General features: G+C 48.4%; 1 protein-coding gene across 1 annotated transcript in view; it reads right to left on the bottom strand.

Moving 5' to 3' along the window:
• skila (SKI-like proto-oncogene a) overlaps window positions 1-17,076 on the bottom strand; it is a 32,936-nt gene extending 15,860 nt beyond the window's left edge. Inside the window, exons 1-2 of the mRNA XM_084546670.1 lie at window positions 16,885-17,076; window positions 13,238-14,521 (exon numbers count right to left, since the gene is read on the bottom strand). Of these exons, the coding sequence (XP_084402796.1) occupies window positions 13,238-14,359 (1,122 nt within the window). The 5' untranslated portion in view covers window positions 14,360-14,521; window positions 16,885-17,076. The remainder of the gene's footprint in view (window positions 1-13,237; window positions 14,522-16,884) is intronic.

The raw sequence follows: 17,076 nt of genomic DNA on the forward strand, positions 1-17,076 counted from the left end.
TCTCAGTCCGTATAAACACACAGACACACACAGCTACTCCTGGCTATAAATACACATGCTGTCTCTACACATGTATTATAAAACACATACATGCATTTTCAATGGAGCAAATTGGCACCGACTTTAAAAAAAAAAAAAAATGTAGGAGCAAAAAGGGAAATAGATTTAACAGGACGACCTGTGATTTCAACCTGAACTTGTCGCCCCGGTGTAAAGGCTGTAAACTAGACGAAAGACGATTAGTTTATTGATAGACGGCGTCACCTTGGGCTACGGGTAACCGCGACAGCCGCCGCTTTCTAGACAAATTACTTGATATATTACAAATAATCATTAGCTGCAAGCTTATTGCCTGGATTGTTACGCTCCTTTTTAAGCTGGTGGCATGTGAGGACTCTTTAGAGAAAAGGCTACTGATGTGGTAAAACTGTAAAAAAAAAAAAAACCCTGTCCCACACAACAAACACACTAAAACTATTCCCGACAAGCCTAATAGCAAACCTTATCTAGGGCACTGTAAAGACTGTGCAAGCCTTGTTCTGACCTTTCATCCTAAAAAAAAAAAAAGAGGCAGGCCTACATGTTTGTGTGCGGCACTAAAAATCCAACCGTACCCTCGTCTGCTCTCGGGGGCACAATCGTCTTCACATCTGTCGAAAACCCCCTCTGGCATCGGCGGCCCGGATTTGAAAAGTGAAACAAACCCCAGGGAGAGCGCCACAGTCTAGTTCTAGGGGGACGGCATCTGAGGGCCACCCATCCTCCCTCCCTCCCTCCCTCCTTCGGAAACCATTCATATGCCTGCCTGGCATTGAGGAGGGGGAGGGAGGGAGGGGGGGGGGAGGGATATAGCAGGAGGACAGAGTAATGCAGCTCATTCTCCATTTTTTCCCCCTCTCGCAGGAGGAAGTAAACAGCCTTTGTTTGGGTGCCTTTTTTTCATTCTGCTTCAGACGGCGAGAAGCGAGAAATGAACTGAACACACATGCTCAGACGCTCAGTGAGACAGTCAGTCACACCCTGTCTGTTTCTAGACCACATCCTGTACTGCTGCAGTCGTCAACTGTGCCAAAGATCAGGCGAGAGATACACAGACATGTATACTTCCTGGCTGAACCTTGCAACAGCGAGATATTGAAGCGTCTCGGCTGCCTTAAGGTGTGATTCAGACAGCTACTTCTGTCGCTTAAATTTCATTTTCACCCAGACAGATCTGTGGCGAAGCCTTTTCAAAAGCTGACGTGTAACTTTTTGCTTTGTCTTTTGGTTTTACTGGGGCCCAGTACTCTGGTGGTCCCACACACACACACATGCAGCCACTAGAGGCCTTTAGAGGTCTTAATCCAATAAGCCATTTATCCATGGACTGGGAGCCACACTTTGTTTCAGCAGCCAAATCAATAACAGCCCACAAGGGAAGCAGGCAGCAAAGTGGGGCAGCTAAAGGAATATACTTCTTTTTTTTTAAATTTGGGCTATGATTAACGATTAAGTGAAATTATCAAGAATATTTGCCGCAAAAGACAAATTCATTGCTTGTCAAGAGGCACCAGTGATCTGAGCCCAGAGGAATATTACTCAACTTACTTTTCTTTCGCTATAGATTTGAGTAAAGCGATAAGCGGCAATAAAACAAAGCAGGGCACAGACGAGGACAGGTCTGACAGGTGGACGGTTAGACAAACAGGTGACACACAGGGAAACAGGAAATAATAATGAAAAAGGCAGACGGCCAAGACAAATAAGATAGAAAGACAAAATGTGACTGTGCTTTCCCCCCCCAGACGCACACACACACACCTGTTCCTCCCTGTTTCCAAACACAAAAACCCGAGCCAGACAAGCCACTGATAAGCATCAGCCAGACTAGTCATGCCCGAGTCACACACACACACACGCACACACACACACACAGAGGCAGGCAGATAAGGGCAGGTTCGTTCTTGACTTGCTTTGGCTTCAGGCCTAGAATACATTTTTGCGCCACATGGGCACTCTGTCTAGACAGCCGTCACATGCGCGTCAAGCTCGCACCAGCTTCCCCCCTCCCTCCTGACATGTTGAGCTCCTTCCTCCTTAGCTACACTTCCAGTCAGCCATTTTACAATCCACAGCCTTTGATAGCTTGGACCAACGGCACCCAGCGGATTAACAGTTAACGGGAGTCTACGGCAGAAAATGAAGCGAGTTATAAAAAAAAAAAAAAAAAAGGCGACAGCGAGGAATCTCCCCTCCTTATAAAAATCTACTGTCCACCTACTGCCGCTTTACGGCAGACAGGGGGGTTTAATTTGGAAAGCGGAAACTGTATTTCTCCGGGATCCTTCTTCTACATGAAAGACGCCCCCCCCCCCGATCAATTTTTCTATTCATCTCCCTCTCTTGCAGTCCTCCATTCCTCATGTTTCACAGTCAAATCCCAGGTGGCGGCTTCCAGTCTGCGCTCACAGCCGCGTATGTGCAGGATTGTAATGATGTTACCTCATGAATGGACAAATTGTCTGACTGGAACAGGGTTAATTCCCGCCCCCACATCTCACATACATATATACCATCTATAAAACGGTATATATTAAAGGTAATGTCAAAGAAAACCGCTGCAGCTGGAACGGATTAATTTGTCAGTGACAACTCCCAAAGATATCTAGTTTAACCAATCTAATAAATCAGTAAATATCCACTTTTGAGAAGGCGGATTGGGTGATTTCTTTTTCATTTTTGCTTAATTATTGAACTAAAATACTCTGATAACTGCTTGATGACTGTAAAACACCTCAAAATAAACTCTCAAATACAAACAATTATGAATTAAAAAGAATTTGGTTGTCACAATAAGTTTCGCCGTAAATTTGACACCTTTTCACTTTATGACGAACCGATCAGTGATTCCAGAGGAAACTATTGCAGCAGCAGCAGCAGCAACGATGAAACGTTACTCAAAAGCATTCTGTAGCTGGACATCCTACAGACGTTGCATCAGAAGCAGGAAGTACAACCGAATTATGTCACGCTTTTCAAACCAGCAGCCTGCAGCTCTGTGATTAATAGTCCCGAACAGACAAAGCGTATTGCTAAATAATGTAATTTTAACCCATAATCGCACATCGTTACGAGGGAGGAAATATGATTCAGCCTTGTAAAGGACAGACATATTATTATGCAGAGTAAGCTCTGTGATGTCTGAAATGTAATCTAGTCGCCCTCCGTGCAACTACACTCAAACAAACTCTCATCAGATTCATATTAAAGCGATATTGTGATGGCACAATAAAAAAAAAACCGTCATTAGATTAATGCACCAAAAGTGTCCTAAATGTGCACATATTCCCCCGCGGCCATGAGTCTGGGAAAGGATTTTAAGAATCAATCAGAAGATGATAGTATCTGAACATTTATCTGCAGCTCACCGTCTCTAGCGCAGCGGTTCAGTGTGTGTGTGTGTGCTCCACTTTCCTTCCCCAGTGCCCCTCTGCAACGTTAATTACCAAAGCTGCTGGGGCTCACCTATGTGAGTCAACCAGGCCAGGAGACAGATGCGTACACACACACACACTGATGCACACCAGAGAGTAAACAGACGTCCCATCAAAACGGCAGTGAAGGATGGTGACGTAGCCGACCGCGCGAGCGAACTGTCGTGCGCACGTAGACATGAGTAGACACACTTCACGCTCCCGGGAGGACGCATCAACTGAGAACGAGGCCAGTCGGCCCTCGTCTTGTCTGTGGACGACTGTAGTCGTCATGTGAGCTTCATCTGGGCCAAGTGCATGTCTGTGTGTGCGCATGTGTGATGTGTTTATTTACAGAATAATGTAAATCTATTCTCTCGAGTACCTTGCGTGCATGTTTGGAGGCAGGTTACTGATGGAAATCCACAATTAGGAGCAGACACAGCTGCCTTGGCCTTCAGTGTGAGGGAACCTGGCTTTACAACCCGAATGGATGAAACAAATCAGAGTGCTTGGAGACAGAGGGGAGTGAGAGAGCCGCAGCGGCGAGGACGAGCGTTGCTAAGCAGACTGAAAGCCGAGAGAGGCTGTCAGCAAGCCAGCAATGCACTGCTATCACTACGCAGGGAGAAACACAAAATGGAGACACTAACCCGACCCTCTTTCTTTGCTGTAATTTACACAACATCCAGTAAAATGCACGTTGAAGCCTGCTTCAAACAGCTACTCAAGCGCTAATTATACTTTACAAACAACCTCGCATCAGTAACGCCGTCATTCGGAGTGATTATTTCAACATAATTGATCAGTTTAAGGCTAGTCTGGGCTAATGTCTGTAGTTGAGAAACAGAAACCAAAACTGTGTCTAATCTAAACAAGTCTGAAGACGAAAAACGTGCTCCAGCGTTGAGGAGGTGTTTCAATGAGAGGTTTAAGTGTTTTATTGCAATAGTTGGAGTTGCCCCTGAGAGAAGACCCTGCGTCACTGGGCCATATATCGATCTGCGGTTTGTTTACTTCTTCCTCTACTGCTTTACTGTGGAATACTGCAGTATATGTCAACGCTTGAGTTGGTCGTACCTGTCTGCAACGAGGCCAGGGGTGGGAAGAGGAGGGGGGAGGTGGTTTAGAGTAAGGGAGGCTGACCCGTGCTACAGTCGCAGCACTACAAAGAGGAACCTCCACCTGGCCAAATCACCCCGCAGGGTAAAAATCTATCACAGAGACACATGGAAAGAAGAGACAGTTAAATCCAAACAGGCCCTAGGTCCTCTGACTGTTCTGCAGGGAGCTCCGGTCTCATCCATATTACATGCAGGAGCTTGTTTGAAGCCTCTACTGCTCCTCTCTGCATGGGCAACTTGGCTTTGCAGTCCTAGCCCCTCGGGCTCGACTCTGTCTCTCCTTCGCACAAACACACACACACACAGCTCCTGTAATGCAAATCCATCAACTACCATGACTTTCCCTCCATCTCCGCGTCTCTCTCGCTGTCACAAGCACTGGTTTTCAAAGCAAGCCTCTGACGGCCACTCTCTCTCTCTCTCTGCTTTCGCAACGACTCTTGGACTGAAAAATTCACTGGTTTCATTTACTTCAGATGAGACCTACATACACAGAAACCCATCAGCGTTCGGCCTGAGGCTGCCCATTCGTTTCGACGCTTCCCGTCGCTGACATCAGCACATCAGCGTCTGTATACAACAGGTGAAGCCGCAGTCGACTTGATCGCCAGACTTCCCCCTCATCAACACACGCAAGTCTGAGGCGAAGCCTGACAACGGCCCCACAGAAAGGGGCATTTGGCTTTGGTAAATCTCATTACGGTTGAGTCAGAGCTCTAAGTGAACACACCTGGACGTAGATCAAACAGACCGAGTTGAGAGGCCGGGACGGTGATAAATCTTTGACCTGGCTCCACGGTGACGCTGATGAGTGGCGAGCAGACCGCAGCACGGATGGAGCACCGTGACTCACGCTGCAGGATAGCGGTGGCGTGGCAAAGGGGTGAGGAAGTGGCTGGTGGTTGCTGTGTTTATGTGTGTGTGTGTGTGTGTCTGGCTGCATTTGACCCTTTAGCGTCCTTTAATCATTGGACTGTGTCATCTGTATTTCGTGCTACTGCGTGTCCTCTCTCTAATAAGGGGATGTTATCATTAAGCCTTCCTGTCATCCTCCTCTGATGACACAAGGGTGAAATCTAGATTTTTTTTTTAAGAGTTGAAATTTTCAAGAGTAGAAAACGAAACAGCTTGATCTTCTGATAAAGCAGAAAATGAGCCATCGTTACGCCGAAAGGCTGGAGCGCTTCTTCAGCGTGAGTCACTCTTACGAAGAACTACCGCACATATGGCCTCATCTGGGTTCAGGATGTGTCTCAGCCAAGACATTCTGATAGTGATGACAAAGAAAATGTCTGGCATAGCAAGGAGCGCTCGTCATAGGAACCAGTTAAACCGTAGCCAGACTGTAAACCACAAGGCAGTGCTGCACTTTTTCAAAAAAAAGGATAAAGTCAAGGGCAATAAGACTTCCAACGAGGGCCAAGTCTCCCCAGCAGCAAGGCCGCTTTAATACGGGCAGCAGCGAAGCCAGAAAATAAAATAAAGAAATAAAAGAGTTGGGCACGCAAAGAAGAAGTGCCACATGCTCGACAAGAGCAGCGCACACGAGCACTTTGTTGCTCGGGGATGGTTGAGGAGAGACTTTGCATGCAAGGACGCTGAAGTGCACTCGCCACTTTCAGCACATATAGCCCTTTAATTAGGCGTCCACGGCTGAAGTACGCTCAAATAAAAACACACACATTACGCATTGTATGAAAGTTGTTCAGTAATTAATTGCATCTGAAGGTCAATGACCTTGCCGAGTTGCCTGCTACTTAGTTTATGCTGCGAGGAGCTGCAGTGGGGCTGTTGAGGATCCAGAGGGAAATCCAGATCCAGGAGTCCTCTATTTACAGAATCTAGATGAGCTGGTTTGGCTTCCCTGAGGGGGACGTGAGGCAAAGAAGACGGTGCCGCTTGCCTTGAGGAATATTAGGGTAGACGGATGACTCCCATGAGAGCGGCATCACCGCAGGTGGGAATAGCGGTGAGATAAACACATTTCGGGGCGAGGCAAGACGCAGGGAAAGACGGACGACCGGGCGAAGCACAAAATGTCACTTTGTTTCGCCCCTCAGTGGTGCAGCCACGTTTCCCCCCCCCAATCGCTAACTTTACAACCTTGCCCCGAGCAACATCACTCTCAAGAACTCCCGGTGAGATAAGGATTTACAGGGTATAGAGACTGTCAGCGGTGGACGGGAAAGAAACAGTGTTTGATGTTAGTGGAGCAAAGGTGAGACGGAAAAAATAGAGGACTTACGGGGGCGAGTAGTCGCCTATCCACGTTTAGCCGGTTTGCATCTGCACGGAGGGTTATTCAGTGTGCAGGTCAAAACTAGTCAGAGCCACGGCAGCACTTACACAGACGACGAATCAAAGAGCACGGGCAGAATCACTTCCATGTGGGAATGACGAGCCGCTACTAAACAGACACAAACAAATTACTGGAGAAGCGTAGGGACGGGGATTCGTCTAATAGTCTAAAGGCCGACTATTTTCCGGTGATTTCCCCGTGTTTGCAACATGCATAATTGATGAGTGTAGTGACTGGGCTTAATGTGTTGTGGATGTGCCGGGTGGCAGCCCAGTGGGACTCATGACACGCCTTTGATATCCTGTGTTTATCTCCTTGTCTGGGACACTGGGGCTGTGGGAGAAAATATGAGAGAGAGAGAGAGGGAGGGAGTCTAAGTGCCTATATGATGTGTGTGTGTGTATGGTGCTCCTATGGAAAGCGCCGTCTCTGGGTTTCTTCCATTTATATCTTCATTAATCACCGTTCCCACCGGGAAGGCGGCCACAGAAGGAGTCTTTCAAATGCAAACGCGATCTCTCTCTCTTCCACTCTCGCACACAACATGCACAGGCTGGCAGCGTCCCACAGCTCCTTTACAGTATACCTCCCACTACACCCTTCCCCCCCCCGACGCACACACGCAAACCTGCTCGTCCGACTGTCTCCCATGGAGACCAGACGCGGCGGGACGGTTAATCTTCTCATCAACACGTCGTCGATTAATTAATACCGAGCCTCCTCATTATTCTGGTCTCACGGAAAAACAAGCAAGTCAGACGTGTTACAATCCAAAGCAACTTTCTCTTCCTCCAGTCTTGTTTGAACTCGTAGACCATTATATACCCCCCCCCCCCCCCTCTCTCTCTCTTTCACTTTTTCTCACTCTCGTTCTCCTTGGAAGCGACAAACTGGTTTGATGTCCCCGAGGGGGTGGGGTGGGGTGGGGAGGATAGGCCGAGCGTAGTGAACATGCAAACACGCCGTCAGTCCAGGACCTGCAGGACATTTAGCTGGGAGGGACTTAGGCAATTTTGTTTAGTCTATGGGGCTGTTGGCAGACGTGGCTGAGGCTCCGCTGTATCTGGACGGGACTATCTGCTGCTGCTGCCTGCTCCTGTGGTTATATCACATCAGCCCCGTAGCAGCAGCACGTTAACCTCTTCTTCTGGTGGCGAGGTGAGAAAAGAATCCAAACAAGGAAACTGTCAAAAAAATAACGAGGTGCAGCTGTGGTGGGAAATTCTCACCGCTCGACCAACGGTACATTTTTTAGGTTGCGAGTCGAATGAACTGGAGCTGACGCCTCCCCGACCGTGTGAAACCTAAAACTTGTGAGGATTCTTATCTATTTAAGACAAAGACTTGAGAAATAATGACTTTGGCGTCCCTCCAGTGAGCTGCGTTGCTGTTATGGAGCTGTGATACTGGCACTGACCTGATGGTGACATACCAGAGGCCCCTCGGTTCAGCCCCTCCTACCTTGTGGGGGCCCCTTTTAGCCTTTTTTTTTTTTACAACAGGCAGGCACACACACACACCGCCCAAGGCATGGCTTGTTGTGAACTGGGAACACGAACGGTCTCCCACACCAAAAAACTATGTGCAACCATGATAAGACTGTAGGTTACTCCGGGCCAGACGTTCAAAGACGAGGCTGTGTGTTCAGTATAAGTGGATAATTGTTCTATGGAAAATGCACAAACAGACGTAGAAAATATGTGTATGGGTGTCTTGGTTTGAGGAAGGGGGGGGTGGGGTAGGGGGGGCAAAGAAGCGAGTGTTAGCAGGGGGAAATGCGAGCCAGCAGGCATGTGATTGGCCAATCAAGAGGGCTGTTACAGGGTAGATTTGTGGTTCAGCTCAGGTCTTGGGGAGGTTAATTTTCAACTCGGGGGAAAAGAGCAGAGGCCCGAGCCCCCCCTGTCACAACCTAATGGCTATGGACAAGGCCTGCTTCATGGAAGGTAACCAACATGTGGAGCAGTTTGTGACTGAAACAACATCCAGACCTGCCGTACTGACCTTACCCTGTCATCTTTCTCCTTTCATACTCAAACTATTTACTTCTCTTCTCCACCCTTTCCTCATTTGCTCAAGCGCCTGCCTCCTTGGGGGGGGGGGGGGGACTTTTCTGACCACAGACACCCTATTTGCGTCTGCCCGAGTCTACTTCAGCTTGTAGACGGAGGAGGAACAAAATTCAAAGCAGGAGACGGCAGAAGTAGAGTTAAGGTTAACTTGGGAGAGTTGTGTCCGAACACAGACAGGAACTTACGCAATACCGGCTGTGGGCACTGTAACCGATCTCCCAGTTTCACTCTTCTTCTGTTTCCTCTTTCTCTCGGCCCCTCTCCATTCAGCGTCCGTGTCGCCCAGCGGCTCGCCACATCCATCAAGGTCAGAGACCCGATCAATAGCCGCTGGCCTTTCCTCTCATCTGCCTTTGCAGACGCGCACAAGTGGTCTTATTGCTTATGTAACGATCGACTTATTGGGTCATTTGGCCGCTTACTTTGTTACTGTTCACTGATTGGGGCCTGGAGGGGGGGGGGGCATTGACTGTTTATAGATACATGCAGCAACAACTGTCTGGATTAGAGGAAGAGGGTGACAGTGAGAAAGAGCCAACAGAAGATGATAAGTCAAGATGTGTGAGAGTGGGAACCCAAGAGAAGCGGGATTGGTTGAAGATGGAAGTGGAAGAGAAACGGCAAAGGCAGCTCAGTGACTGATTAGCACGCTGGCGAAATCCAATTAGATACAGCCCAAAAGAAATGACTGACAAGCAGACAGAGCAGAGCAGAGCAGAGCAGAGCAGAGCAGACAGCCCAGGAGACAGCCAGAGAGTGCAGCTGCACTGGTCTGTGGTAATGAAGTCATTGGTTTCCAAATAGCAAATAGAGGAAGCCAGAGAGATGCAGCTGTCTGCCGTCTGTGCCGCAGCCACTGTGTCAGCCCGGCCAGGGGGAGACAGACAGAGGAAGGCTGTTCTCTCCGTCTGACACGTCTGACTCTGGGCCAACTCCGACGCTACAAACAAGGACGAGGCAAATAAGCAAAACACGCAGCTTTTGGCTCACAAAGTCGGGGGGTTGTGTTTCGGGTTGTGTTTCGGGAACATGCCTGAAATATCACCTCATAGCGACGCACCAGCAGTTTAAAAACATATATATATGTGTGCACGATTAAAAGACACATTTATGATTTTTTAACATAAGAGTTCTATGAGAAAGTTTTAAACTCAAAACATGTGTATCCCTGTATCTTAAAATACAACGGGACAAATTGTTCAGAACAACAGGGGATTTTTTTTTTTTCTTTCACTGAGATGTTTTGCAATTCGCTGCTGCTAAACCCCTCTGATGACATGTAATGTAATTTCACAAGTCGGCGGGGGTGATCATCAAATCTAAATTGCCGTTATTTCCCCGTCTCATCAGGAAAAAATAAATCACCTACTAAAAAAAAAAAAAAAAAAAATGACGACACACGACGTCTCAGTCTAAAGTACAAGCGTCTGTCACAACCCCCCCCCCCCCCCGAAGGCAAAATGAACTCACTGTCTGTCGAACGCTAAAGTAACTCTTGTGATAAGGTTTCCAGCTTGTTGCTGTGTGTCGGTGGCGTCCGTCTAGCAAACTCTATTTACACAGCAGGGATCAATAGACAGGGGCAGCAGTGCCTCCAGCCACAAAGCGCCGTTTATGGAGAGCAGCTCCTGGAGTTTTTTTTTTTTTTTTTTAAAACTGCGCCTTCCTCAAACCAAACACTCTCCGAACAGGATATGGGACGAGAAGCCATTGGACGTCCAGAAGGCTCTCCTTGTTTGCGTCTCTTCTCTTCTAGGGGGGTCCCCAGAGCTCTCGGGTAAAACTATGAACGGCTTGTAAATGGTGCACATTGACACCGCGTGTAAATAAGAGCCTATTGGGAAAGTGGTCTGCGTTCGGGGGGGTTAGACCAACAAACTGAAAGCGAGCCATCTTTTTTTTTTTTTAAAAAAATCATGTGTGACTATATAAGCTGCCTGGCCGGCCCTCCACCAACATCCACTAGGATGTGGAAAGTATGAGTCACACGCAGCCAGTGCAAGTGGAGGCGGCTGGACACTGAGAGTCTGGAGGATGTTCAGGGTGAGAGACATGTCCGTCTGCCTCACTTCCTGTTCTGTCAAACACACACTTTCATTACACAAATGCACAAACAGAGAGTGGTTGGGGCTTCGGAGGGGGGGGGGGGGGGGGGAACTACTGTGCCCTGACTCAGTGGAGCAGGACACTGCAAGGTCACGGTGTTCTCTGGCCGCTGACCTTTCACACACACACGTACATCCGCGCCACTCAGGAGGAAGATGAAGTGGCATCCCGTTTTTTTTTTTAAAAAATCACCTGCTTCCTTTTCAGTCTTCCATTATCTTTCCAGGAATTTGGCGACTTTGTGCGTCTCCTGCCCACACAAACCCCCGAGCTCTCGCGTGAAATTTTCACTGTCGCAACTGATCTGACAACACCAGTTCCAACAAAGTAAGTCGAGACCTCGCGCAAATAGCAGAACGAGGTACGAGCCCAGTCACTTCCACTGACATTAAAAAGAAACTGCGGAACGGAAAGAAAACTGCGACTGAGAAATCACACCACGGAGAGAAAACAAGCACCTGAAACTGCAGTGAGACAGAGGCTCCAGAGAGCCTGGCTAAGTGTGAGACAGGAGAGAGACGAAGATGTGTCACACAAGCCTCCGGTTAGCTGCTCATTACACACACAGACACACACACACACACAGGCAATGCATCACACATACAAAACTGAGACTGTAGGTGTCTCATCCACCTTGACTTTACATATATTTTGTGTGTGTGGTCCGTGTACGTTGCTGTGTGCTTTGTGCGTTTCCTGTGTAGGGCATTAAAAATGTCTATGTCTTTGAGAAAGAATGTCTTCCAAGACGCATACCTTAAACCGAGGCAGTGGAAGAAGAGGAGGACAGTTGGGGAGAGGCGGGACGGGAATGCGGTCGGCGGGGACGCCAGACGAGACACCAGACGGTATTTCCGGTACATTCACGCAGCAAGTTGTGCAGACAGGAAAGGGGGGGAAATAATTTTCCTATCTTACATAAACAGTTTGTATACTGCGCGTGTGTGTGTGTGTGTGTGTGTGTGTGTGTCTTAGAAAGGTGCACTCTAACACCTGCATGTACACGTAGCCAGCTATGATCGCGACAAATAAGTAAATCTCAACAGCAGGGGTTTCCCTTTTTCTGTAGCTTTCCATATTATCTGCACTTGTGGATCTCTGTGTGTGTGTGTGTGTGTGTGTGTGTGCGAACAAACCACCAGCAAGCAGACAAAAACACAACCCCACCTTCACCCACAACACAATACAAAGAGGAGAGGGCGGCCCGCTCTGGTCAGAGGGAGGTCATGAGACATAAACCAGTTCTAGAGCTTTTCACCCTCTGAAATGCTGACTTGTCAATAGGCTTGCTGCCCTTGTGGCTTCGGTATTGCATTGACATGATTTTTTATTTTTTTTTCCACACACACACACACACACAGGAGTAATAATAAAAATATAATCAGCAAAACCATCCTCCTTTAGAAGACTGCAGCATTCTGGCCTTCAGCGATAACTAGTAGTATTCGCAGTGAAGCGATTTCAGTTTCAGGCCTGCCTGGAGGTAAAACGGTCACTAACGCTGTGTTTCCATCCTGGAAACCTTGACTTTCTACTACATCTAGACATTTTCTTATTTCAAGCAGCAACCTGTATTTTGTCCAAGTTGCTAAGCAACTCTTTGCAGGATTTATAAGTCTAACCAGCCAAACATAGCGTGAGATTTATTAAAACTACGTAGGAATGTGCGAAAGAAGTCTAGTTACCGAGGGAAAATATAAAAACATATTTTGCTTGTTGTTTAAAAGGAGTAAGACACAACTGCTGACATGCAGTTCCAATACCAGCGTTTTAGTGTCTCTTCCTGAGCCTCCTGCATCGGCCTTTTGTTCAGTGACGTTCCCACTGACCTCCAGGTGACCCCGAGCGAGGGGACAAATGATGCACTTCCCCTTCAGCTGTGGCCAGCTGGCCTCACCTCATCTGATCAGACCTGGGCGGGCAGATGTCACCACCTGTCCCAGGCCTCAGATACACCCGCTAGGTCAACGCGGGTTTAAGAAAACACCAGGCGTAAAAGTAGTCTACTTAAAAACTGCTGCATATGCAAAAACAGGAGAAAGGAGCCAGAAAAGAAGACGTGTCAACTGGACAGCCGCTTGCCGAGACTTTATTGTTTTATTTGTTATTATCATCCGGCGAAATAAAAGTTTAGAAGAATGGTGAAGAGTGGCTGATATAGGTGTAATTTAGAAGTGGACTTACTTTGTCTAGCGACCTCTTGAGCTGGTAGTGGAACTTCTCTTTGACCTCGTCCAGCAGCTGCTTGAGCTTGGGCTCCTCAGGGGTCCCCTGGTACTTCCTGGCGAGCTGCAGGTAGCAGGGCCACTTGGCCGAGTCAAAGCCCCAGTGGCAGGTCCTCTTATCGGGTGACTTGTGTGAATGCATGACAAACTTCTGTGGCGAAAAGAGCAACTGGCACTCGACGCACTGGATGCAGGGTGCCTCGGGTTGGGTGTAGAACTGGGGCACAAAGAGGCCCTGGCATTTCCCCAAACACTGATGCTCCACCTGGAAGCTGGCTTCGCTCTCCTTCAGCAGGCCATGGGCCGACAGCTTACCGCTGGGGTCGGCAGGCAAGGCTGCCCCGGGACGCAGCAGAGCATTGCACAGCCGTTGTGCATCCGTCAGTGTAATGAGGCCACAGGAAGGCGCGTTGAACGGCAGAATGCCCAGGACCTTGAGGATGTGCAGCTGCTCGGCGTCGCAGCGCGAGCAGTAGACGTAGAGCTCGTCGCACACAGTGTTGATCTGCTGCAGCGAGAAGTCGCGGAGCACGGAGTTGAGCACCTGGGGCAGGCAGAGCCGCTTCTCACCCCCAACAACGAAGCAGGAGATGGACTCCCCTTCCAGCAGCGAGTGGGTGAGTTCAGTGGAGCTGTCGCAGGGCACCAGCAGAGGGCCCCCTCCCAAAACAGGAGGGGAGGGCAGAGGGGGCATGCCGGCAGGGGAAGGCTCGAGGCCTGTGCGGGCTGAGAAGGCAGCTGGGCCCCCGAGGGAGCTCTGGCTGCTGAGGGTGAACTGGGCCAGTGTGTGTTTAAGCCCAGGGCTCAGGTCCAGGGCTTTAGCAGAGCCCACCACGTGCAGCTCAGCCCGGCCCTCCACGTCCATGTCAGAGTCGTGGCACAGATCCTCAAAGTGCTCCCTCTTCACCTTGGGAGTTTTGGGGAAGGAATCCATGCCGCGCCGCTTCAGGTGGATCTCCGCCATCACCCGCTTCTTAATCGGCGCGTCTTCGAGCCGCTCCCTGTAAAGCCGCTTCATGTTGCCCTTGAACGAGTTCAAGTCTTTGAAGGCGGTCTTCAAACTGGTCTGGGTGCTGGCCATTTTTAAAAACACTGGGTTATCGTCGTTTCTGTCTGCTGACCGAGTTATTGTATTCCTCCGAGTCTCTCTTCTTCCTCAAGTCTTTTCAAATGACACAAATCTTCTGGTAGTTAGACACGTGCATGATGGTTACCGAAGATTTTTTATTTTGTGATCCGATGCCTGGGAAGGAGGAAATAAAAAAAAAGAGGAATTCAGAAAATAGACAAGAAAATAAAACATTAAGTCACTTATTAAACTATAAATGATAAATTCCTTTCCTGTAGAGGTAAAACTAGAAATGATCTCATCATGAAGAGCCCGTAAGGAGCTTAAATGTTTTATGCCGTCCCTGCTGGGGGCTGAAGAGGTTAGTGGCTGTTAGCATGGACCACTAAACCAAATGGCCATTACCATACTTCACACAAACACACAAGGCTTTCTCGGGCCCTTGTAATTGAACCCCGGAAGGGAAATTTGCATTAAGGTTTTTCACCAGGAAAAAAAAAATAAACTTAAAGTGAGAATTTTAACAAGCGAATAAACCAGTTGACCAGACGCGACTCCCAGCACCCACTGCCCCTCTCCCCTCTCCCCCATTCTACATTGTTAATGTAGAGGCTGATACACAATGGTCAAAAAAACACATTTCACTTTGCAAATGAAAGTGCCCCCTTTCCCCGGCCATATTGTGCCTTCCCCCAGGTCTGCTTTACCCCACGCTGACCCCCCCCCCATCAACTCCATGAAAAACAATTGATAAAAGCCTTAACAGCAGTCGTCCCCTTCCCTCGGTGCTTTCACAGCTTGACACACACAGCACTGGAAAGCGATGTTTCCCCTGTTTTTACTGAAGGTAAACAACACTAAAGCTGGCTGTTGTTGATAATGGCCACTACAACTACTACTACAACTACTACCACCACCACCACTGCTGCTGCTGCAATATGACACCAGGAAGAAAACACGGCGGATTTAAAGCACTCTCGCTTTCACGTATACTTCGCTTTTCGGTGTCAAGGTGACAGCATCTACACGGAAATGTTCGGCTTATCAAAAAAACAGCGGAGGCTCAGTTCATTGGCCACAGTTAATGGATTAGCACGCTTTTTTTTTTTGCAAATTTCAGCAATGCTTTCGTTTTTTTTTTTTTTTTTTTTTCACTGCAGCTACGGTGCAAAAAAAAACAAGCTTGATTCCGTAGCGGGTTGATGTTTGTGGGCGTTTTAATGGCAAATACCAACGTGGGCTGATTTAGAAAAGAAAAAAAATAATATATATACGCATGTATTTCAAATCACATTAATAGATAACATCGTCTCCCCCCTAATTTCTCAATCATATACGAGTGCCTCGAAAAAAAAACATCCACTGGTAACTATGCAGACATGTATCTTAATGTCACCCCGAGTCCTGGTCTCCTTTTTTTTTTTTTTGCTGCAAGGACACCGCGTATACCGTCGCTCCTGCTCTGCTCCATCCCCAGCTGTCCCCCTCCTCCTCCTCCTCCTCAGTCTGCAGGCTCTACCTCGCCTCCTCCTCCTCCTCCTCCTCCTCCTCCTCTTCTGCTGCTGCTGGCTCGACAGGCACTGGTATGCAGACAGCGCTGATAATGACATTCACTGTCTACACTACTAGTCTGGTCTGCGAAGGGAAGGGAAGGGAAGGGAAGGGAAGGGAAGGGAAGGCACCGCGGACGGGGCGTCGCGCAACGCACACGCCGATCCGGTGAGGGCACGGCGGGGTTTACCTCCGCGGCGTGTCCCCCCCTCCCCTCCCTTCCTCCCTGCCTTTAAATCAAACGTAGCTTGTACCATTAACCCGGCGGGTCAAGACATTTCACAAAAAAAAATAAATAAATTAAACAAATTTGTGTGTGGTGTTATTTTTAAATTAATATTATTCTTGGCTGCTACGTAAAGTGAAAGTGTAAAAAAAAAAAAAATTAAAAAAATAATCGCATTAGTCTGGAAATCAGTTGAGCCGCAGCTGTCGGGTCTTTTAACGGTCAGTACCAACGGCGCTAGCTTAGCTTAGCTACCCGCATCTAGCCTGCTACAGTCGGCTACGAAGCAGCCCGACCAGCGCAGAGGCTAACCCTGCTCCCCGAGAGCCGTAGACAGGCTAACTTAACCCGGTTACAGCCCCCCCCCCACACACACACACACATCAACGAGGAGAGCGATAGTAACCGACCTAAGACTCGGCTCTGGGTTATAGCCGATAAAACTGTAAAGCTCCGCAATATATTTAAAAAAAAATCCGAACCAGAATAGTGACCAATAACCGAGCGGGCAGCTAACATTACCCCAGATAGAGAGCGATACGGCAGGCTAAAGCAGGTTAGCTTCGCCCCCCTCCGTCGGCTGCGACTGAATTCGAGCCCCAACCGTTAATCACAGTCTGGGATATTCCACCGATAAAACACGTCCTGCTGTAAACGCTCCCTTTAAATACTCCATGCTTTTTTTTTAAAAAACGTCTAAATATATATACATACATATATAGAGATAGATATATATATATATGAAACAGTGACCACTTGCCTGGACGCTGTGTGTCGGTCGTCCTCACTCGCCCGGGGTCTTCTCAGTACTGGAAAAGCCTGGCGGACCGTCAACAAGATGCAGCTAGAGGCTCCACTACAGCCCCGTAACGTCACACTGCACACGGGCGGAGAGGCGGAGACGTCACCGGGCTGACGGAAACTATGCGGGGGTGTCTCTCGTCTGTCTGTC

The sequence above is a fragment of the Chelon labrosus genome (assembly GCF_963514085.1).
Source record: "Chelon labrosus genome assembly, chromosome: 6".
NCBI classification, from domain to species: domain Eukaryota; kingdom Metazoa; phylum Chordata; class Actinopteri; order Mugiliformes; family Mugilidae; genus Chelon; species Chelon labrosus.